The sequence below is a fragment of the Schistocerca americana genome, chromosome 8, assembly GCF_021461395.2.
Source record: "Schistocerca americana isolate TAMUIC-IGC-003095 chromosome 8, iqSchAmer2.1, whole genome shotgun sequence".
NCBI classification, from domain to species: domain Eukaryota; kingdom Metazoa; phylum Arthropoda; class Insecta; order Orthoptera; family Acrididae; genus Schistocerca; species Schistocerca americana.
Genome location: NC_060126.1, coordinates 140835426 through 140859736, shown reverse-complemented (window position 1 = coordinate 140859736; position 24311 = coordinate 140835426). Strand labels below are relative to the sequence as shown.

The following is a 24311-nucleotide window of genomic DNA, read 5'->3' as shown; positions in this document are numbered from 1 at the left end:
ATACACAGGTACAACATGGATGTGTACATTGAAGACAACCCACATTGGAGTCATTCTACTCAGTTCAACCAGTTTGAGAAAATGTTCCAACTCATAGTCTTAGATATGGCTGAAATTTGGCATACCACTGCTGCCATGTCTGGAACACTCATGTACAAAGTATTATGTTCCCCTGGGAATTAGTTCCAGGATTATAGCTTGTGAAAGAAGTTGGTGCAACCCAGAAGTAGCAATGCACATTTGGCAATCAGTCTTCAGAGCCAACTTCAGGCCTTAATAACTTAGGGACTGTTCTTCGTAGTCCAGTGAAATTTTTACCACTAAGTAACATCAGCAACATGTTTCTGAGGGAAAGTAAAAAAGTCAATGTGGTGAAAATATGTAACGTATTAAAAGATACACATCATAGGTGTGCACCATGCCACATATAATTCACACAGGAAGAGATAATATTTTCACACACACACACACACACACACACACACACACACACACACACACACACACAGTGTGTCCACATCTTTTACCACCGGAAAAAATGTGGATTTTCAAAGTAGCACAAAAGGAATGAGTAATTTCCAAGCCAAATTTCATAAATTGCACGAGTAAACGTGTTATTGCATTGTGTACAATGAAAGTTGACAGATGTATTTATTTACATTTGTTTTAACAAGATTTAGCAATTAATAGTATGATGCAGACCGTTGTGGTGTCTGTTATCTGATGAGATTTGTTTCTTGTTTCAAATAAGGCTACAGCAAGTGTTGGGAACCATTTGACAACTGAAAGTTAACCAGAAGTGTTCAAGAACAGGATGAGTCAGTGTGTGGCAGGAAGAATAAGGGAAACAAGCGAGCATCACAGGGTACTCATGCTTTCAAGATTCTAGTTCAGACTGGTCAGTGCTGTTGTGGTAAAGGCAGTGTGCAGGCAGAATAATGTGCAGGTGGTACTTTTATTCAAACAAATTTCAGTATTGGTAGAGAAGAATAATCTCTGTGTCATAAAACACAAGGAACTAAATGTGGCACTCATTTTATTCACGATCTGAATGAATGAGACTACGAGTTGTTGCTACGGAGATCTGGGATGCGTCCTGTGGGTGTGAGAAGTACAGTCCTAGGGAACATGAGTGTTTATCAACCTATGCGGAAAAAAAAATTCAGACCCAATTATAGTGAAAGAAAACTACAAGAAACTTATATGGATATGAAACACACAATGGCAGAGACGCTAATGATGAAAGAGGAAGAACTATCTGTTCCAAAAAACAGAAATCGTGCCAGAAATGCTGCAATTTGGACAAAATTGTGCGTCATTTGCAAGAAAAAGAGTTGTATCACATGCAAGAAAAAAGTGGCTATCCTTACCCTTGTACCTTCTAACAATCCAATTGGTTTATTGAGTGAACTGCAAAAGAAATTAGTGTTTTTCCATATGTGGTAAAGCAAGCCAGGAAAATTAAAGCAAGCCAAAGAGTGCTGCCAGAACTTCAACGGGCTTTGGGTAACAATTTAGTTCAGAAATATAGATGTTAGTGTCAGAGTTTTACAAAAATGATGACTACAGCAAAATAATGCCTGGCAATAAAAAATAGGTTATGTTAAAAATGGGAAACGTACATGTGCAGGTGCAAAAACACACTTGCTTGTAACGTTTATGAACTATACAGGTTGAAGCGAAATTTGCGCACTTGCCTCACAGGCCAATGGTAAGAAAATGTCTCTCACAAAATTTCGTCTGGCAAGTACATCTGGCAGAAAAAGAATGTTAAAGAGTGGCAATCTGGCAACACTGCAACCACAAGTACGGTAAGTATCTCTGTCAGCATATATTAGTTGTGCTGCACAAGTGGTTCAGTGGACAGAGTTTTGTGTTAGCATGCAGGAGGTCGAGGGTTCGAGCCTGCGTTGGGGTGCATTTTTTTATTTGCTTATTTCATTCTAACATCTGCTGTAATATACACCGTTTCTTAGGTCACATTTATCCTAAATTTATGACATTTTGTGCCGCTGAACATAACAAATACATGGTTAGACAAATAAGAAATAGACAGTTGAAACAAATAACCTGTCATACGACAGAATAACTACAAAATCAATACCAGTTTCAACATGTTAAAGATGGTAGCACAATACAGTAACACATCTACTTGTCATTTATACTACATGTAATATGAGTGCTCAGATGTGGTACATTAGCAACCAGTGACAATAATAATATCCATATGAATGATCGGATGACCTTCACAACAGAATACGTTGTCATCAGAACAACAGATGCTCAAAGCGAGCTCCCTGTACATCCTAACATTGCGCAACCCGCCGGATCGTAAAGCTCTGGACCCTTTGCAGCAAAGCTGTGTCCACAGTAACAAGAACAGCATAAACACGCCCTAGCAATTCTTCCACATTTGTAGGCGGAGTAGAGTACATGTGCTCATTCAGGTGTCCCCACAGGAAGAAACCCAGGGGATTTAGGTCAGGTGAACGTGGTGGTCATACAACTGGACCTCCACGTCAACCATTTCCCTGTCGCACATTAATTCCAGAGTGTGGAGGTGCACCATCATGTTGGAACCGTATCCTGTGCCAAACATGTTGTGTAACATCTTCCAGTGCATCAGACAGGTAGTTTGCGATGAATGCATGATACCTTCATGCAGGCAACATGTGGGGGCCCAAACACCTATCGCCCAATATTCCGGCCCAGTTGTTGGTACCAAATCAAACTTGATATCCACGGCCATGGGTGACATGCTGGTTAACCTCACACCAATACTGGGCATTGTGCAAATTGAAGAAACCCTCACGAGTGAATGCTGCTTCATCTGACCATATTACGGTGTTCACAAAGTCATCATTGGCTTCCTGTTGTTGGAACGATTCACAGAATTGCATCCGCTGATGGCGATCTGCAGGATGCAGGTGCTGCATGAAACCATAATGATAGGGGTGCAGCACATTAACGACCGCGCATTGCGAGACACGCAGCCGCCTTGCTATGCTACGTGTACTTCACTGAGGTTTTTGGTGTATGACCTCCAGAATAGCTTCCTCAGTAGCTGGAGTATTGTGAGACCATGGATGACCTCTGTCACACGATAGTGGAAGGAGAGAACCTGACACCCGAAGGCACAGCTCCAGATGACGAAATACTTTTTTATCTGGATGGGGTCAACGAGAATATCTAGCAGCATATTCACGAGTGGCAACACCAGATGCACCAAGAACCAGAAGCATATCCATGTATTCATCGTTTGTGTATGCCACACTGGTTTATAGGTTTACAATGAGAAAATTTGATACCCCTACGCATGTACATTGCAATCTGTCATGGGGTGTTACTTCACTAACAACTAGCATACAGTATAAACACGCTGTTGATCTGCGCGTTGTTCCATCTAATGACATTGCCCCTCTGACAGATATTGTCCGGTATGATTCATCCCGACACCGCTAATTGTGAAACGTTCAGTTTTGAATTACACTGTTTCCCTAATGGTAATAGATACGATGTTTCCCCAATGCCATTGGTAGGATGATGATGATGCATTGAGAAATGTACTAAACAGCTTGCTGTTACCACATTCATTGTTGAAAGACCCTGGTGATAACACATATAAATAGTAACAGAGTTTGGACATTATTCTCAAAGCACATTGCTAGCCGTACTGGTAACACAAGGCCCTAAAAAATGTACTGTACCTGAAAGAGTCAAGAATAATAGTTGGTACTAATCCATGGGACCAATGGAGGAGGGTACAAAGAAAACAGGTTTCACATCTAGTAGATGAAGTAGTGTGAATAAATTCACACCCACGACGTGGAAAGAGCTTGTTTCAAAGCTGACCAATCTTCCATTTCTACGATTGTAGTATGCAAGTGCAAATGTTTTCTAGAGGAACCACTGCAATCACTTAACAATTAAGATGCCAGATACCATACCACCTGGACTACATTCACCAAATAAACATATACCTCGGCCCAGGATCGAACCATCAACATCCTGCATGCTAACCCAAACTCTATCCACTTCACCAACTGTAGTGCACAACCAAAATGTGCTGTCAGAGGTATACCCGGGCCAGTGAAACATGTCACTTGACAGCTCGTGTGTGGTTGGCTACACTGCGATTGCGAGGTTGCAATAGCTGCCACCGCACAAAGCCACAACTCCGAAGTACGTTTTGTAAATGTAAGCTACAATCAACATTTATACGTAAGTGCAACAAAGTACATTTTTCTAGGACGACGGCGGAGACTACGTGTTTGATAGTATATTAAATCGAGAAATAAAAACACCCGAAGTTTATTACGGTATCTATGAAAAGTTGTTCCAAATTGTTACAGTAATAGCTGCATTTAAAATGTCATATAATAATGTAATCTAAGCACACCAAATAACGTGCTATCCACACTCGTAGAAGAAAATAAAGGAAAACATGCATAGGCTACCCAATTGCAGAGAGAAAATAATTAATTCTGTATACATTTACACTCACCAACGTAAGATGTCAATGGCGCAATTCCATCCAGTTCTCCTTCACTGTCATCGGAATCGGCGCCAAAACCATTGTCTTCGTCATCATCATCATTATTAAGAGAAATCATGAATTGTTCGTTTTTATTTATAATGTCATCTATAGTCTGTGCTTCTCTTACTAGTTTAGCAATGTAGTCTACCTTTTCCTCCTTGAGGTAGTCTGCAGTAGCAAGACCTTCGCGTAGCAGTCATTCCACTTCCATTATAGTAAGTCTTGTTACTTCTAATGTACACTTTGACTTCACAGCAAACCAATTCAATTGGATTAAAATGACAGCTTGATAGGGTGGTAGCCTAATTACCAAGTGACCCTGTTTGCTTGTAATTTCATCTACAACATATTCAGGCATCACAGGCTTATTTTGTTCCACAAACGAGTATAACAGCAGCTTTGTCATGCTGATGTCCACAGCAATGTCTTTTGCCTGCAACCGCTGCACCATAGTTTCTTTATGGTCACTAGAGGTGGGAGTTTTATCTAAAATCACAGAATGGTATGGTGCATTGTCCATCACAAAAACTGTCAGAACACTAAACTGGTGCAACAAATTTTTAAACCACTGTAGAAACCATGGGTGGTCCATATCCTCATGGTAGTCACTGGTTTTTGTCGATCGATAAACTAGAAGTCCTTCAGGCACAAAGCCGTTTGAAGATCCTGCATGGGCCACAATCGGGATCCTCTTCCTGTTGGCTGATGACCGCTGCTGTTCGGAGTATCATATGTCCAGCATTTCTCAACTGATCCTCCACCGGTGACCCAGGTTTCGTCTAACCATATGACTGAGTGTATGTCCTTTCCTACAGGTACGAGCTTCAACGACGGGTAAGTTTTTGTCCATCTAACTTTTTAAAACAGAAGCCCATACTTTTTAATATCATCTTAAGTGACGTTTTCCCCCCTGAGAAAACTTCACTTTCTTTTAAAGTCATTAGCAACTTCTCTATTGTGTGGTATTCTTTCCTTTTATAGTATCCGTATATGTGCCGAAGAATTGCATCCGATTGGAAAGAATCTATATCTGTAACAGGAAAAGGCTGCTTTTTTTTCTCCCACAGGGGCTTTCTTCCACACTGTTTACTTCACTGTAAGGTTTGAAGTAGCACACCTTTTCTTATAACTGTTCTTTGACCGAGTCCTAGAGTTCTCAAGGTACACTCTAAAACTTTATTGACAGGAATCGATGCATGCCCATGAACAGAAACAAATGCTTTTTCTTGCACATAAAACTCGTGCGTCCTCTGTTGCAATTCCAAAGCCTGACTTTTTAATGGCACTCCACGGTGCAACAGATTGTCGCTTGGTGAACATCATTTTGGTGACATTGTTTAACAAACAGAAACTGTAGTCGTTGCAGAAACGCGACACAACAGCAGGCGTTCGCGCACTAACATACAATGTCTACATGGAAGCTGGCAACATGGTAGTGTCGACACCAGAACCGGCTTTTTTTTCAGTGCTGTTATTGATTCAGAAGACGCGGCACCTCCCGTTCCTCACTTGTTTGTTAGTTATACTACCAACTCTATGGTGCTTGGGGAGTGACCTTGAAGTGACATGTTTCAGTCTTGCCAGACTGTCACTCTTTAATGTCCTTTTTCTGCCGGATCAACTCACCAGACAAAATTTTGTGAGCAATTCTTTTGTTGCTGGCATGTGAGGAGTGCGCGAACTTCGCTTCACCCTGTATGTAGTATTCAAGGAAAAGTATTCCAATGCCAGAGTGGGTTTATGGTGTATTATCTTTTTTTTTTTAATTCTTGGCTGAAATGGGTTATGACAGCAAGTGCAAGGGACACACACAATGTGTGTGTGCGTGAGACCCATCAAAATGCTAAGTTGTTGTTTGCTGCTATAAAGGATTGTGGTCTGGATTACAAAGATGCAATGAAACTGCTAGTGTGTGATATCAGTTCCTCCCAGTGCATGATGCAAAGGTGTGAAAAGTGTCTGTCAAGGCAAAACTTGCCAAACACCTGAATAATAAATTGCAGGGTGACATCCTTTTGAATGACAAACTTATCGCTTATAAATAATGGATAAACATGGCTCGGTCAACTCTTGAAACAAAGCAAAGTACAGTGGAAGAGTTTGTTTAATTGTGTTGTGGAAAAAAAAGACAAACTGACTGCACATAGCTTTACAACAACAGTGCAATCTGCATATCCCCAGTTTTGTAAACATTTGAAACAAGAAGAAATTATAATAATATTGTACTTTTCTGAAAATTATGCATTTATAGAGCAAGGTGCTTTCTCAAGGATATTGTTGGGGTGACAGCCAACCAAATCTCCAACCATTTTCGATTATTATAGAGATGAATCATGTGGTGTCTTGTCATGAATTTGTGTGTTTTTAGTGACTGCTTAACTCATTATGCTATTGAAGTTCATGCCCACATCCACACTGTCATCGCATATTTTTAGAAACAAGCTGCCTCACATACATCTCTGCAAAATACTTTAGTGCTTGGGCAACTAGCCAGGACAAAAACTGTAAAATCTCAAAAATTTGTGAATGCATTACTGTGATTTTCAAATTCATGCAGAATGGTATTTTTTTGCAATGGTAAAAATGAATAGGGCGGTATTGGTGCTACCATTAAACACATGGCATCACAAGCCAGCCTGTAGCATCATACAAAAGGCCACATTCTAACAACTCTTCAATTGTTTACCTGGGTACAGAAAAAATCTCCAGTATCCAGTCATTTTACATTCTGAAAGGTGTGAATAATGGCTAAAAAGCAGACTAAAGGATGTTAAAACTATTGCAGGAACAAGGAGCAATATCACTTTTCTCCGGTAGACTCTGATAATGTGCAGATGAACACACTGTCCGGTTATAATTATAGGTTCATGCACATGTCTTCAGTGTGTCTGACCCTGGATTCCGAAGCAAAGTGGCAACACACAACGAGGTTGCTTGTTGCTGTTAATGGTGATGGCACATTAGATATGTTGCCGAATCCTGTGAAGCAGGTGAACTTAATGACACCAGCAGGACCAGCAAGATAATTTCAGTTGACACATTTGACAGACATTGGTTGGATTCCTTTTGAAAATTTTATGACGACAGTTACAGGTCCTACTTTTGTGTCAGGAAGACAGTACAATTTGATGCTCAGTGTACAGAGAACAACAGCTACAGCAAGGGAATATCATTGGTCCCTTTTATGGTGACACACTATAGGTGTTTCAATTTTTTGTACTGTCCTGTGTGTGTGATTTATGTGTGAAAGATGTGGGCATGGTGTGTGTGTGTGTGTGTGGGAGGGGGGGGGGGGGGGGGGGGGGGGTAGGTGGGTCGGTGGGTGGGTGCGCACGCACACGCATTTTGCCCGCATTACCTTTCTAGGGGGAAAAAAATCATCCCATCCCAGAGTGAATTATATTTGGCAGGCCACCTCACATTTTTTTATTTTCCCTCAGAAAGAAGTTGCTGATGTTTTGATAAATTGCGCGTGTTCCCTAAATGGATCTTACTTTGTGGTAAAAAAATTTCACCTGACTCTGAGGAATAGTTCCAAAGTTAATAATTTCTGAAGTTGGCCAAATGTGCGTTGCGTTTTCCATGCCACACCACCATCTTTCGCAAACTATAATTCTAGAACTAATTCTCAGGGGAACATAATACTTTGTACATGATTGTTCCACACATGGCAGCTTTGGTGTCCTAAACTTCAGCCAAAGTTGAGATTATGAGCTGGAACCCCTGCTTGAATTGAAAAGGAATGACTCATTGGGATGTCTTGAGGGGCCTTTATGCGGTAGCTGTCGATTTGCTGATAACAAATATTTTCACTGAAAGTTACTATGAATTCAACTAGTGGCTAATCTGATGTGGATTTAAGGCTCTATTCATTCTCAGTTAAGAAACTTCCCACGGGAGCTAAATACATTGAACTTATATTCAGAAAAATGAGGTTAGAAACCTATTGAGCCATCCAGATTTAGATTTTTCTTTGGTCCCACTTAATCACTTTAGTTTAACTTCAAGACTGTTCATTCAAAATGGCAATTACCAGTTTCTTAGAACTATTCCTATCCAGCCACAGTTAGCACTCGCCAATCAATGCAATTTCAAAGTAAACAGCAAGGTTGCATTTAGTCAATTTGTAGGATATAGGATGTTCAGTAACCTAATATGATAAAGAGAACTATTTAAACAATTAAATAATGGACATTTTGGCCAGCTTTGCCCTGATGAGAGGGCCAAATGTCATTTGTATAGTTGTTTTGATGTTATTTAATGATGTGGCCTAACACTAAAGAATTTTACTCAAAATTATGTATTGTTGTGCACAATTTTAGATTCGAGTCAATCATCACAGTTGCCTGTTTTGCTGTGGTACATGCAAGGCGTAGTTGAAAAGTAAATACTTTTCAGCTGTTAAAAAAAATTAGAAAAAAGCTTTAATTGATGGTTTTATTAGTTTCTTACAGACTGACTTCACTGTTGCACGTAACTGCTTTCATTTCTAAGCACTTTCCACAATGTTGGACAAACTTATCCAAACCTTCTGTATAGAACTTCGCCTGCAAATTTAATCAGTGAATGATTGACTTACTTGTCTTCTAACTATTGGCCACTATGTTTAAAATGCTAGAAGAGGTAATAGCTGCTGGGTGCAAAGTGGGCCTGTAGGACGAGTAGTCAAAAAGTTGCCATTGAAAATGGTGGACCTTATCCTTGGTGCAGTAAATTGTGTGTGTGTGTGTGTGTGTGTGTGTGTGTGTGTGTGTGTGTGTTTTCATTGTCATGGACTGCTATCCCAGGTACAGGTACCCATGCCATTGAATTTCAGTAGTATATCTGTCTGATGAGCATTCCACAGTACACATCTGCTGTAATTGTTGACCCATATTACATGAAATTGACCAAAAGAAAGCTCTTTTTTTGTCCCAGAAAATGATAGCCTTAATTTTTCGAATCAAGTAAGGAAATTGCTTGAATTTTTGGTAAGTTGGTGCAGTTGGATTTAGTCACTCTTTTGATTCTGTGTTGGTGTAGGTAGCCATGTCTTCTTGCCAATAACAAATTGGGGGAAACAAATCATCTTCATCTTGTCAATAGCAGTCCAAACTAGCTCGCCCACTTGACATTCTTTGCTCTTTGCACTGGTTAGTAAGCACTTTCGGTACTCATCTTGCACAAATTGTGGACTATCTTGGTTTTTCTGAATCATTTGTGTGAGTAGTGGTGAGTAGAGCATTGGGATTTGATAAGCCAAAGCACTAAACACCGACCAGATCAGAGTTTTTCCTCCACTTACTGCAATGATTTCATAATTTTGGGTACTGATCCTTCCACCGTGCTCATCATCTTGTTCATTTGTAAAGCCACTTTTAAATACTCTTCACTCTTATATAACTGTTCCTTCACTCATTACTGTAGACCCTCCCCCCCCCCCCAACCCTCCACCCCCCCACCCCCCACCCCCCACCCCCTGCAGGTCTAGGGGTTAGAATAGGCCCAAGGTATTCCTGCCTGTCATAGGAGGCGATTAAAAGGAGTTTCACATGTTTCGGCCTTTATGTGATGGTCCTGGGGTTTGACGTCCATTCTTCAAAATTTTACCAAAGAGCGAGCCAATTGGGGAAGGGCGCCTTACAAGGCGCATCGTGTCCATCGTGCAGTGAGATCTTTAGCCCACTTTCTTGTCGTCGTATTGCAGTCCTGCTGATTCTCCATTTCTTTGGCGAGGACACCTTCCTGGGTGCGTTTTCCACCATGCACTATGCAATGCCGATTTCTGCGTCGACGATGACCATGGACTTCTATGCACCTGATATCCAGCACGGTAGCCAGTCCATTGTGGTGGGGGTGCCATGAACCCTGTCGGTTGTAGCCTGCTGACCACACAGGTATCGCTCTGCTGATGTCTGCGCCGTTAACTCCCCACGTATGCCAATGGGTAGACGACCATCCTCCTGGGGCATCGGGACTCTCAGCAATGGCCGTCCTGCCAGGTGGCCTTTGCTGCGGCTGGGTGGTGCCCGTGGAGAGGGCCACTGGTTCGAGGGGTGGCATCAGGGTGGATGTCACGCAATGAAGTGTAGGCCATCATCTCTTGCTGGTGGCGAAACACCAGCAGTCTCTAAGCGATCACGTGTTCAATTCAACGCACAGTATGATCCCAAATCGTTCCCCTCCCTGGCTACACCATGGGAGGAACGTCAGGCTAAGGATGGCAGCAGATCTTATTCACCTCGGTACCTTGTATGTTAGAGAGCTGATGGGGAATCTTTCATGACAATGAAGTCTCAGTTTTTTGTTGAGCATTTAGAGGACAAGTTCAGGGAGGTGAAGGGCTTGTCCAAAATGAGATCTGGGTCAGTCTTGATCAAAACAGCATCCTCTGCCCAGTCACGGGAGTTACTCACTTGGGACAAGCTGGGGGATATTTCTGTAACCATCACACCCCATAATAGCTTAAATAGGGTCCAGGGTATCGTATTTCACAGAGAACTTCTTTTGCAGTCCGATGATGAGCTACGCGCCAATTTAGAGTGGTGAGGTGCATTTCGTCTGGTGTGTCCACCGGGGTCCAACGGATAATCAGGTTGCCACCGGTGCCTTCATCTTGGCCTTTGAGGGTGATACATTGCCCGAGAAGGTCAAGGTGATGGGCTATCGGTGTGATGTAAAGCACTTTATCCCTCCCTCGATGCGGGGCTTTTAAGTGCTGGAAGTTAGGCCATATGTCTTCCCGCTGTACTTTCTGCTTCATGTGCCGAGATTGTGGATGCCCATCACATCCTAATACTCCATGTGCCCCTCCTCCCATCTTTGTCAGCTGTGGAGAGCACCATTCGCCTTGCTTGCCTGACTGCAAGATTCTCCAGAAAGAAAGGATAATCATTGAGTGCAAGACCCTGGGCAGACTGACCGACACTGAGGCTAAAAGAAAATTTGAATTCCTGCATCGTGTGCGTATGACATCGTCTTACGCCACCGCGACAACAGTTCTGGCACCATCAGCTCCGCCAACCCAGGTTACCTCTCAGAGCCTGAAGACTACAGCTGCCCCCCCCCCCCCCCCCCTTTGAATGGTGGGGGGCATTTCCCTCCCTCTTGTTGCTCCTGCACCACCTACTTTGGGAGCAACAACCCCGCCGCCCCCCCCCCCCTCCCTCCCCGCCCCAACCAACGAGGACATGCGTCCCCCACTTCTAAGCCAGAGAAGTGTAAGTCGTCTTAGACTTCTCTCGCTAGGAAGGGTTCCCTTGTGTCACTCCCTTCCCAGGTTTCTTCTAGTGAGAAAGAAGACACCCACAAGTGGCTGAAGAGCCCAAAAGCAGCTGTTCATACGGCTTCACGCTCATCCTCAGTCCCGGAGACTGAGCCAGTGAAGTCTTCCCAGCCAGGGAAACCCAAGGAGCAACGAGAGAAATCCAAAAAAGAAAACCCTTCAGACCAAGGAAACTGCGGCGGCACCCACACCACCGCTACCTACAAGCTCTGCGGCTGAGAGTGGGGTGGAGATTTTGGCGTCTGCTGAGGACCTAGGTCCTGCCAGACCCTCAGACATAATGGATAGAGATCGCTCAGGCAATAAATCGGTGGCAGCAGGTGACTGAGACGTAAACTGCGTCATTGAATGCTCCCTGCTTTCCCAGTCTCACAATGTCATCCTCCAGTAGAATTGCGGCAGTTTTTTCCACCGCCTGGTTGAGCTACAGCAGCTGTTAAGCTTTACACCTGCTATCTGCATTGCCCTCCAGGAAACCTGGTTCCCAGCAATGCGCACCCCTGCCCTCTGTAGTTGTAAGGGATATTACAGGAACCATAGTGCCTATAATAGTGTCAGGTGGAGTTTGCGTTTATGTCCTAAACTCGGTCTGTAGGGAACATGTGCCCCATCAAATCCCTCTTGAAGCTGCGGCTGTCAGAATAAGGATGACACAGTAAATAACTGTCTGCAATGTATATCTTCCTCCAGGTAGTGCAGTACCCCTGAATGTATTAGCTGCACTGATTGATGGACTCCCTAAACCTTTCCTACTTCTGGGAGATTTGAATGCCCATAACCCCTTGTGGGGTGGTACCATGCTTACTGGCTGGGGCAGAGATGTCGAAACTTTACTGCCTCTTAAATACTGGGGCTGCCACACATTTCATTGTGGCTCATTGTAGTTACTCGGCCATTGATTTATCAATTTGCAGCCCAGGACTTCTCCCATATATCCACTGGAGAGCACATGACGACCTGTGTGGTAGTGACCACTTCCCCATCTTCCTGTCACTGCCCCAGCGTCAGGCACAAGGACACCTGCTCAGATGGGCTTTGAACAAGACGGACCAGGGAACTTTCACCTCTGCTGTCACCGCTGAATCTCCCACACACGGTAACATCGATGTGATAGTTGAGCAGGTAGCTAGCACAATTGTTTCTGCGGCAGAAAACGCGATCCCTCACTCTTTAGGGTGCCCGAGGCGTATGGCAGTCCCTTGCTGGTCACCGGAAGTCACTGAAGCCATTCAGGAGCGTCGGCGAGCTCTACAGTGGCATAAGCGGCACCCTTCCCTAGAGCACCTCATAGCTATTAAACGGCTCTCTGCCTATGTTTGGTAGCTTATCAAACAACGGAAGGAGGAGTGTTGGGAGAGATATGTCTCCACCATTGGTTGCCACACGTCACCTTCCCAAGTCTGATCAAATGTCTTTTCGGGTACCAAGCCCCAACAGCTGTCCCTGGTGTTACCATAAATGGCGAGTTATCTACTGACACAAAGGCGATTGCCAAGGACTTTGCTCAAGCCTCTGTGTCGGAGAATTACCCCTCAGCCTTTCGCACACTCAAACAGCGGCTGGAAGGGAACGTCCTCTCATTCACTACATGCTGCAGTGAATCCTATAACGCCCCATTTACAGAGTGGGAGCTCCTCAGTGCCCTTGCATATTGCCCCAACACAGCTCCTGGGCCTGATCGCATCCACAGCCAGATGATTAAACATCTCTCATCTGACTACAAGCGACTTCTTCTTGTCATCTTTAACTGGATCTGGTGCGATGGCGTCTTTCCATCACAATGGCGGGAGAGCACCATCATTCCGGTGCTCAAACCCGGTAAAAACTCGCTTGATGTGGATAGGTATCGGCCCATCAGCCTCACAAACGTTCTTTGTAAGCTGCTGGAACGTATGGTATGTCGACGGTTGGGTTGGGTCCTGGAGTCACGTGGCTTGCTGGCTCCACGTCAGGGCGGCTTCCGCCAGCGTAGCTGTACCACTGATAATCTTGTCTCCATAGAGTCTGCCATCCGAACAGCGTTTTCCAGACAGCAACACCTGATTGCTGTCTTTTTTTACTTATGTAAAGCATACAACATGACTTAGCGACGTCATATCCTTGCCACATGTTAAGAGTGGGGTCTCTGGGGACCACTCGTGATTTTTATCCAAAACTTCCTGTCGCTCCGTACTTTCTATGTCCAAGTTTGTGACTCCCATAGTGCCATACATATCCAGGAGAATGGAGTCCCGCAGGGCTCTGTATTGAGTGTCTCTCTGTTTTTAGTGGCCATTAACGGTCTAGCAGCGGCTGTCGGGGCCCTGTGTCTCACAGTCTCTCTATGCAGACGCCTTCTGCATGTCGTACTGCTGCTCCAGTACTGTTGTTGCTGAGCGGCGCCTCCAGGGAGCCATCCACAAGGCACAGTCATGGGCTCTAGCCCACGGCTTCCAGTTTTCAGCCACAAAGTTGTGTGTCAAGCACTTCTGTTGCCGTCGTACCAGGTGAAGTGGATGGGAGAGGTGTTGAGGTTGTGGAGAAATGAGGATAAGGTGTCCTATGATAAAGACATCATCAATAAACCTGAAACAGACCAGGGGTTTGGGTTTTGGGAAGCTGGGATTGTTTCCTCCAGGTGACCAATGTAGAGTTTGGCATAGGAGGGTGCCATGTGGTTGCCTGTGGTTGTGCCACGAATTTGTTTGTATACCTTCCCTTCAAAGATGTAGTTACGGGTTAGAATGTAGTTGGTTAAGTGTAAGAACAGTGAAGTGGTGGATTTGTAATCAGCTGGACTTTGGGAGAGGTTGTGCTCAATCACGGCAAGGCCACTGGCATGAGGGATGTTGGTGTACAAGGAGGTTGCATCAATTGTAACAAGGCACATCCAGCTTCTACACGCTCCCCAAAATCCACTAACCTAACAATCCTGGGCTCCCCATTGTAGCTGGTTACAGTGCCACCCCCCACCCCCTGCCACCCCACCTCTCCCAAAAGAATCCCTGTTCTTGTTGACCATCATCTGCAATCAATTATCCAAAACCTAGCCTCCCACATTAAAGATACCAACCACTTCCTACACCAACTCTGTCATCCCCACACCCTTACTTTCCACTTCCCTACTCATCATTGTTGGTGCAATCTCTTCATAGACCAACGTCCCTCATGCCCATGGCCTTGCCACAATTGAATACCTCTCCCAATGCCCTTCAGATTCAAAATCCACCAATTCATTCCTCATACACCCATTACTATTTCACTTTTCAAGCGGAGGTATACATGGCACCCCTCTATGCCAACTTCTTCATGGGCCACCTAGAGTAAACATCCCTAGCTTCTCAAAACACCAAACACCTGCTCTAGTTCAGATTTATTGATGACATCTTTATGATCTGGACCCAAGGCCAGGACGCCTTACCCTCATTCCCCCTCCACCTAACACCTTCTCTCCCATCCACGTCACCTGATCCTCTTCTACTCATCATGCCACCTCCTAGATGTCCATCTCCTCTCAGATGGGTCCATCCACATCTCGTTCCACATCAAACCCATCAATCACCAACAGTACTTGCACTTCGACAGCTGCCACCCCTTCCACACCAAAAATTCCCTTACAAGCTGGCCACCTGTAGTAGATGCATCTGCAGTGATGAGAACTCCCTTGATCAGTACTTCATGAAGGCATCACAAAGGACTTTGAGGACAGGCAATACCCTCCAAACCTAATTCACAAACAGATCTCCGTACAAAACTGATCCCTACATCCATCCCAAGAACTGACCACAAAGAAGTGCCTCCATTGTTACCCAATACCACCTGGTACTGGTACAACTGAACCACGTCCTTCATCAGGGCCCTGATTATTTGTCATTTTTGATGCTTTGAAATGAGGGACATCCTACCACAGATACTTCCATCCCCTCCCAAAGTGGTGTACCGCCACTCACCGAACCTCCACATCATCCTAATTGGTCACTATGCCACTCCCAGGCCCAATACTCTGCCACAGGGATCATAGCCTTGTGGAAGACCAATATGCAAAACCTGTGCAATCCACCCACCCAGCACCACCTACTCCAGTCCTGTCACAGACTTATCCTACCTCAACAGAGGCTAGGCCACCTGTAAAGCTGCTGTGTTATATACCAGCTCTGTTGCAACCTTTGCACAACATTTTACATTGGTATGACAACCAATGAACCAGCTGTCAATTAGAATGAATGGAAAATCCCAAACTGTTGCAAAAAGCAAGGTAGACCACCCAGTGGCACACATGCGGCAGAGCACAACAAGTGAGATTTCAGTGGCTGTTTCACAACCCATGCCATGTGGATCTACCCCACCACAAGCAGCTTTTTTGAGCTGCGCAGGTGGGAGCTATTCTTACAGCACATTCTGTACTCTTGTCACCTGTCTGGCCTAAACCTAAGATAACTCACTGTCCCCCCACCCAATAGGGAGAGGGGGGAGAGAGAGAGAGAGAGAGAGAGAGAGAGAGAGAGAGAGAGGTGCACGCACGTTTTTTTTTTTCTACAAGATTGAAAAAGGAAGTTCATTCCGTAAGCTAGCAAAGCTCTCTACCTTTCGTTTGTGTACCTATTGATGATTTAGCAGTTCTGCCTTTCGGTGAGTCATTTAGTATATCCAGTTCTTCCTTTAAAAAATAATAAGGAACTACAAAATTTAATAACCTTACTGCCAGTTCAATGTTAAACACTGCAAAGAGAGAATACACTTAGTGATGTCTAAAACATCTCTAATGTGTTTTGACCCTGTTGGTAGCTACTTAGCTACTGGTTCATTTAATTTGTTGTGAAACTAGCCAGTTGGTAGCCTGTTCATCGTTTGACAAGACTGCAGTTGCAAATGTGACATCAAATAAAATTATTAAACACAGAAGGTTGTTTACCTCTCTGGAGAGTGTGTTCATTAATTATTTAATATCTTTCTGCAGTAATTTAGTTAGCTGCACAACATATTTGGAGATGTCTAAAATAATAACTGTTGTTTACTTCTTGTTGCAGAAGACGCTGCTCGTCGACCAAAGTTAATGCTGAAGCCAAGAACTGTAAAAGATCCGCCCAATCAATTAGCAGAGACTAGTCAGGCATCAAAAATATTTGGTGGTGCGAAACCACGAGAAGAAAAAATTCTTAAGTAATAAAAGTTAATGTAAATTAAGTCAAATGCATCTCTAAATGTAAATGGCTGAGCTGTATGCAGCAGGTGAGATTACAACTTAGTCATTTTGTTATGATTTAGTGACCCTTCCCATTCTGATGTAGTGTTCGAAAGCCATTTTTATTCTAAGTAATAGTTTCTTTTCTGTGCAGTCTTTTAATTTTTGATGACTTTATTTAACTTCAGCTAAGGTAATTAAGGCAGATATTGAAATTTGAATGCTTTGTTCGCAAAAAAACATGGTAAGATAACTATATTTGAAATGTGAATGTTGTATCCCAGATTTTGCTCTTGGTTGGTCTACATTTTGCTAAATGTAACAATTACTCCCCACCCTGTTGTTTGAAGCACTGAGTAACATGATTTTAATTTTGCCATTTTTTAAGAGAATTTTGTGATTTCTTACTGAGTGTAAATAAGTAGCTAATAAATTCCGTGTCGGATTGCATTTGAAAATTAATTTGTTGCTGCACATTAGTAAAAAATATATATAATAGAGCATGCCATTTCATCTCTTTATTGAAACTGAGTCTTGTTTTACTAAAATTAGTTGCTGCCTGTGCACTAAAGAACTGTGATTTACGTTGTGGAGCTGGTTGGAAGATAGTTTCTTGTTTGAAATTGCAGTTTTAGAACATTTGCGTGTTCTCTTCTAATGTAGAACATTACATTAAAATTTTTACGAGATGTTTGTATATAACCAGTGTTAAAACTACAGAATGAAGAAAAATATATTGCTTGTAAAAAAAATTAAACAGTGCCACGATATATTGATAATGAAAAATAATTTTTTAATATTATGATTGGGCTGTGAGTATTTCTTCCAAAAAGCCTCCTATATTGCAAGCTAAGTACAACCCTTTAATGAACTATCTTGCTGTTGTGTTTGTGGAGCTGCAATGATGCTGAATGAGGTTTTCATGTGTGGTTGATGTCAGAATTTTCTGTATTTAAGTCTTCATTTTCTGGAACTGCTTTCAGTAAATTAACCTCCCACAAAAACATATGGTTTTTATGTGGTTTATTTACCTTTCTGATAATTTTACCAGTGACTTTTCTGCTTTCTCAGCTGCAGACTGAGTTAGTCATATGGTATGAACTTCAGAAATTATGGAAGATACATTTTATTTTAATGGTTCAGTGTATCTCTTGGTTAAGTGATTGTCATTTTTGTATTGTCAGTTTTATGGCATTAAATGAGTAGTTCCCAAGATAACTGTATTATTTTTAATCTGTGTATACCCATCCCCAACCAATCCATGATTTTAAAGAAATATTGTTGATTTTTTTATGGGACTTTGCAAGATACTTTAGCATGTAATTACAGTGCAATATCAAAACAGAACTGTGTTGTGCTGATCATTGGACAGAATCATTCACTGAACAGATTCTCTGCCTTCAAATTGTTCACGGTTAGCATGAATCCACATATTTATCCTTGTTCTCTTCTGCAATGAGCTCCACATGGTTGTGCTAGTGCATTTTTACAAGCCTCTTCACAAATTATTTGTATGATGTACACTGCATTCAATGACATGAGGTAGTCTTCAAGAAGTGGAGTATCACAGCAATCTGAATGTAGTCTTTTTGAAATACAGTTAGCCCCCTACACAACAGTGATGACAAAAATTTTTGTTGTTCATGCTTCCGTTCTGAGATATTGCATCAGAAGTCAGTGTGTATACACTCCAGGACATCCGGGAAAAACCTGGAAATCTTTTCATCCAGGAGAAAACTGGGAAAAACCAGGTAATTTTTTAGAATTGCGGCAATTTTTCATTGTTTTAGTCTTCAGTTAAATGTTTGTAATTTTGAATGATAAGAACTGATAAAGAGCGAAATGTGTTGGAGGCTTTAGGCCGAAGATTATGGAATACTTCATAACAGTAAACTGCTGCCGACGAGCATGATGTCACTACTGTTGTAAGTTCATTTCATTTCAGCAGTTGCCCGCAGGCTCACGCGCATGCACAGTTGAGTTTGGTATGGGCAGTACCTTCTCCTGCTTCTGCCTACTTGAATTGTTGCTGTTAGCTGTATCAGCAGTAGCAACAAGCAGCCAGATGCTACCTGAAAGATTTTTCTGGTGCACTCAAGCTGCCAAATTCGCACATGCACTTAGCAGTCTGGGTTGTAGTGGGGAGGGGGTTAGTCTCCACGTAAGCGATGTTTACTTTTAGTGATTTTGCTATTTCCTCTTCATTTACACTTCTCATATCAAATGAAAACAAAACGGATTTCTATGGTTGGGAGCTGTCAAGTGAATTAAAATACATTCATATAATTGTGGAAGGTTAACACGTTATTAGTTTTTCTGATTTTATTTTATTTCCACATTTTTGGCAGTCAATCCCCTTGCAAAACAATGAAGCTATTTTTGTCAGTTTGCTAAATAAATGTGTCTTTTACCAATCTTCTCCCCAGAGGCACTCAATTTATTAGAAGCGAAGTGTTTCGTTCCACACTATAGGCTAGTTTCAACTGTTCGCTGAATTTAAAGTGCACATTTTCATCTCCTGGCATTATGCCATAATAGAGAACCAAACATGAGATAATACAGCAGTGGTACTCCAAGAAAATTTTCATTCCGAAAACCGCACTGAAGAGCTTAATATCGGGTTGGGGCGTACTTCAGTGTGAATCTGGACATAGGAATTTGTACTTTAAGCCAAATTATGCATATAGTATGCTTTACAAAATTCCGATGCTCGTGGAGTATCCTGTTTCTTTTATGACGTCATGTAAGATTCTTAATAGTACATATGTACAAATACATAGGCTTCCTACATAACCGTAGCTGCCCATGTGCAGTAAAGCCTGTTTTCTGGTGCTCTCTGGCAACTGCTGAAATGAAGCTGTTTCTAGCAGGTCGCGGGAAAATGTTGCGAATGGTGCTTCAAAAAGCATTAGTTTCAAAGTAAATTTCCTTTTACGCAATATGAATTATGTTACATGTGCGAATATGCAGTAATTTCTTAAATTACAGAGCGTTTGGCTCTCATTTAAAACTGAACACATTGAGGACTAACTACTTAGAAGAATTTCGAGGCCAGAAGACCAGACATTAATGTCATGATTTAAAATTTTACTGGCACATTTGTGTGGTGCATCTTAAAGCGTAACATACACAAAAAAGACCACTATTATATGTGGAAGCTTAGCTTTTCTTGTTACGTAACTTACTAATCTTCAGGACCAATATTGTATGTGAAAGCTTAACTTTTCTTGTAGATTCATTAGTACATAAATTTAAACCATTAACTTTTCCTATTTGTATGTGCATACTACATAACAGTGATGTTGCTATTGGCTAATTGTTACATGTCCTATGCTCCGAATACTTGCTGTCATTGGCTGGTGAGAGCCTGTGACATGAGCTGTGATTGGCTTTGGCTTAAAAAACTGCGTTTTAATATCAGAAACTAACGGTCTGTATTGAATCTATATTTTCGTAACACCAATACAAAAATATGCAGCGTAAATGTTGTTGCACATCACAGATCAACCAAAAAACTTTTTTGATGAGTTTTTTCGTTCTCTGAAGTTCCGTGCTGGTGTATAAAACCTTTGCCATACTGTCACTTATAATGGAAAAAGCGTATTTTTCACCTTGGAAGAAGTATATTTTCACTTGGGAAAAGTACATTTTTAACCAGGGAATCTGGGATTTTTTTTTCTCGCCCGCGTGTACACCTTGGAAGTGATAGAACCTATATGCATAGCGACATGTGAATTACAGCGAAGCGTATAGTTGCCAGTAAAGTTATGTAATAAAGTAATAAGCTTGAATTCATTTAGTCACTCATCACTGTAATTAGCAGAAGTAATGGAAGCCTTGCCTCCCTGGCTCCTATCCATGTACTCTGAAAGTTTCCATTTGGGCACCATCAATTTGGCTGCTAGTGCCTCAGAATTCTAAACATCCACCAAAGGTTGCCTTCCATCAGCTGACAAGAATTAGTTCCAGGGAGCCACAAACTTGACTTTAAAGTACAAAAGTGACCATTCTCACAACCCAAGCTTTGTGGTGTAAGAGTGCTGTTGAGTGTCAATGGAAAATATTATGAAAAGGATAGTTGCTATCCACTATATAGTGGAGATTCTTAGTCGCAAATAGACTGTGAGAAGTGAACACTTGACCAACAAGGCCTTCAACAGAAATAGACAAAAAACACAAATACACACTAATGCAACTTGTACACACATGACCTGTCTCTGGCTGCTGAGACTAGACAACATATACACAGTCACACAAATGAAACCCATACAAACATGACTACTATCCTGAATCCTGACTCTGGCCACAGCAGCCAGAGACTGACTGTGTGTGTGTGTGTGTGTGTGTGTGTGTGTGTGTGTGTGTGTGTTTTGGAACTTGCAAACTATGCCACTGATCATTGAGAAGTTAAAACACCAAGGATGGAATAATGACAGTATCATGAAAAGGATAGAATGCTTTCCATCGTATAGTGGAAATCCTGAGTCGCAGATATGCACAACAAAGATACCGCTAGACAAGTAAGATTTTGATCAAAAGGCCTCCTTGTGAATTAGACACCACACACACACGACCATTGTTCCGGGCTGCCGAGGCCAGACTGCTAGCAACAGCGCATGATGAGGCTGGGGAGGGACAGCGAGGTATGGATGGGGGCAGTAAAGTGCCATTTGTGGGAGCTTACAGGGATGAGGTGAGGAGAGGATAGGGCAGCTAGGTGCAGTTAGGTTATAGGGGGAAGTGGATAAGGAGAGAAGTAAAGACAGTGGATGCATTGATTGAATAGAAGGCCGTGTAGTGCTGGTGTGGGAACAGGGAAGGGTATAGGTGGGTGGAGGACAGTCACTAATGAAGGTTCAGGCCATGAGGATTATGGGTATGTAGGACACATTGGAAGGAGAGTTCCCTCTTAGACAGTTCGGAAAAGCTGGTGCTGGTAGGAAGGAAAGCTTATTTGCCTAGCAGACTTTGTTGTTCCTATCTATGACTCACCATCTCTGCTAAATGGTGAGTAGCAATTGATTGTTTTCACAATATTGCTAAAAGAAAATTTTAAACATTTTTGGTATGTGCACACAGTGCATTCACTAGCTTGTTGCTGTCTTAGTTTGGGGTTCTGTTTGACTCCCGTGTGGATATGTCATTTTTCTTTATCCCATCTTGTGCGAGGTCTGGTCTTCCTCCCCCTCTCTTACAACCCCCCCCCCCTCCCCTCCTCAGGATTTGACAAATTTTATTTTATTATTTAACTTCAGTGTCAGGAATGGCATCATGCTGCAAAGTTATCAAGGTAATCTAAAGCTGGCAAGTTAACGCCATATGCCTGCGCATCCTGTAACTCTGTTCTGTATGTTATTGTACTTCTTTGTGTATTGTATTCGTGAAGATGAACTTTCGGGACCAGCCCAGCGTTTGCGTAATGAATGTGGGAGCCTGCAGCCATTTGTGACTGCAAGTCCTGTGTTTAAGTGGCCAGTGTAGCCAACTGTGGCTGCTAACATGTTGCAGTCACAGATCAATTAATGATCATAGTCTATGTAATAATTTTTGAGTGCTTGTCAATCACACTGGAAACCATGTTCACATTTGTTTTCATGTTTTGGGTAAGGATGACTTAACTGGCGGAGTATGGTCATTAAATCATAACTCTTTGTATCCACTGTCCCTGTTATGGAGCAGTCTAGCACAGACATAAACATCTGCTGGTTTGTGGCATTCTAAAGATTGTCAGTCATCTCCTTGTCAAACCCTACTGTGTTATCCTGTCACAATATTACATGCTGATCACTGATTTACTAAAATCTAGTTTCAAGCTTTCATCTTGGGTATTATTTGATAATTTTTTCTCAAAGATATCATCTTTAATCACTGTTGTGTGTTTGTTCTGTGGTGGTACTCTATGGGACATATGTGTTTATAGTGAATTTTATGTGAAACAGGTGTACCACTTTTTAATTTACTACTACTAGTAGGGAGGAAGTGTGTGATATATACGAATTGTGCAGATAGAAACTAGATTGTAGACACAGTGCAAGGGAAGGACACTAAAAGAAATACTGAATTAAACTGATAAGGTCTGATTTTATAAAGCAGGTGACCATAGATTAGCACAGAAAATGACTCCAGATCAAGCTGAATTCTGAAATCTGGATTGTATAAACATTAATGCCAGGTCACATTGCTGTAAATTAGGATTGCTTGTGACCGGCGAAATTTTGGAGATCGAGTCAAGTTCAACTTCAGTTTTCAGTTCACAACCTAGTGACGTTAAAAAATATTAGATATTATCATGTACATAACTAGTTACTGCAGATGACTGATATCATAACAAATCTTGGAGGTGACTCATAATTAATATGATTAATTTAAGGCATTTTAAACACACTTAGTGACAGAGTAAGAAAGGCTCAAAATACTTGTGATCAAAAGTTAAGTACACTGAGTTTGACAGCAGCCGATAACAATTGAATATCTTTTAGAGAAATGTTCCCTTTTTAATAGCAGTAAGTACAGCATTTTAAACTATGAAACAAGTGCTTAAACTGCTATGACAGTCTGTGCACATGTTGAACAAAACTAGTAGTAAGCATATGTAAGTCAATTAGTAATGATCATGCAGTGGCTTAGTGGTTGCATCCTGCAGTTAGCTTCTGTCCATTTTCCATAACAGAAGACCAGACAAAATTACCGCTTCCAGTTTTATGCATTTCAACTTTGAAAAGTTTTAACTCTGAAACTTCCTGGCAGATTAAAACTGTGTGCCGGACCGAGACTCAAACTCGGGACCTTTGCCTTTCGTGGGCAAGTGCTCTACCATCTGAGCTACCCAAGCATGAGTCACGCCCCGTCCTCACAGCCTTACTTCTGCCAGTACCTCGTCTCCTACTTTCCAAACTTCACAGAAGCTCTCCTGTGAACCTTACCTTACAGTACTCTGTGTCTTCTATGTACAGTTAATATCTGTGGTCAAAGTGCAATGATTTTGTCAATAGCTGATTTTAGCAGTGTTGGTAAGTGTGTTTCATGCCAAGTTAGATAAATGCTGAACCTCCTGCAGTAGATCAAAGTTCAGTGTTATACAATTGAAGAGTTCAGTTTCTGAAACAAGCTCAAGACTGACTTCCAGTCAGCGATGTTTATACAATTGGCCATCATGTCAGATTCTGGTTTGCTTGTGATGAGCTCTGACGTGGCACCTGAACGCTCTCCCAGGAAAAGGGTGCTTATGGTAAGCTAGGAAAGATGTAGGAAGTGCTTGCACTCGTTCATCCCAACCAAGATTTGCGGAAGACTCATTTTGAATCTAGAGTCAGAAATAGGAAAACTCTATCTAATGAAGAAGACATCCA

At 42.2% G+C, this 24311-nt stretch overlaps 1 protein-coding gene across 3 annotated transcripts in view; it reads left to right on the top strand.

The window, feature by feature from the left end:
• Positions 1-24311, top strand: part of LOC124545418 (eukaryotic translation initiation factor 4H) — a 70007-nt gene that overhangs the window by 21103 nt on the left and 24593 nt on the right. For 2 of the 3 annotated variants that reach the window (XR_006967622.1, XR_006967623.1), the window contains exon 6: positions 16808-17009. Coding sequence is in view for 1 of the 3 variants with exons in the window: in XM_047124336.1 (XP_046980292.1) it covers positions 16808-16944 (137 nt within the window). In the remaining 2 variants the exon portion in view is untranslated. Of the gene's footprint in view, positions 1-16807; positions 18176-24311 lie in introns of those variants that run through there. The other variant, XM_047124336.1, reaches the window with a different exon arrangement.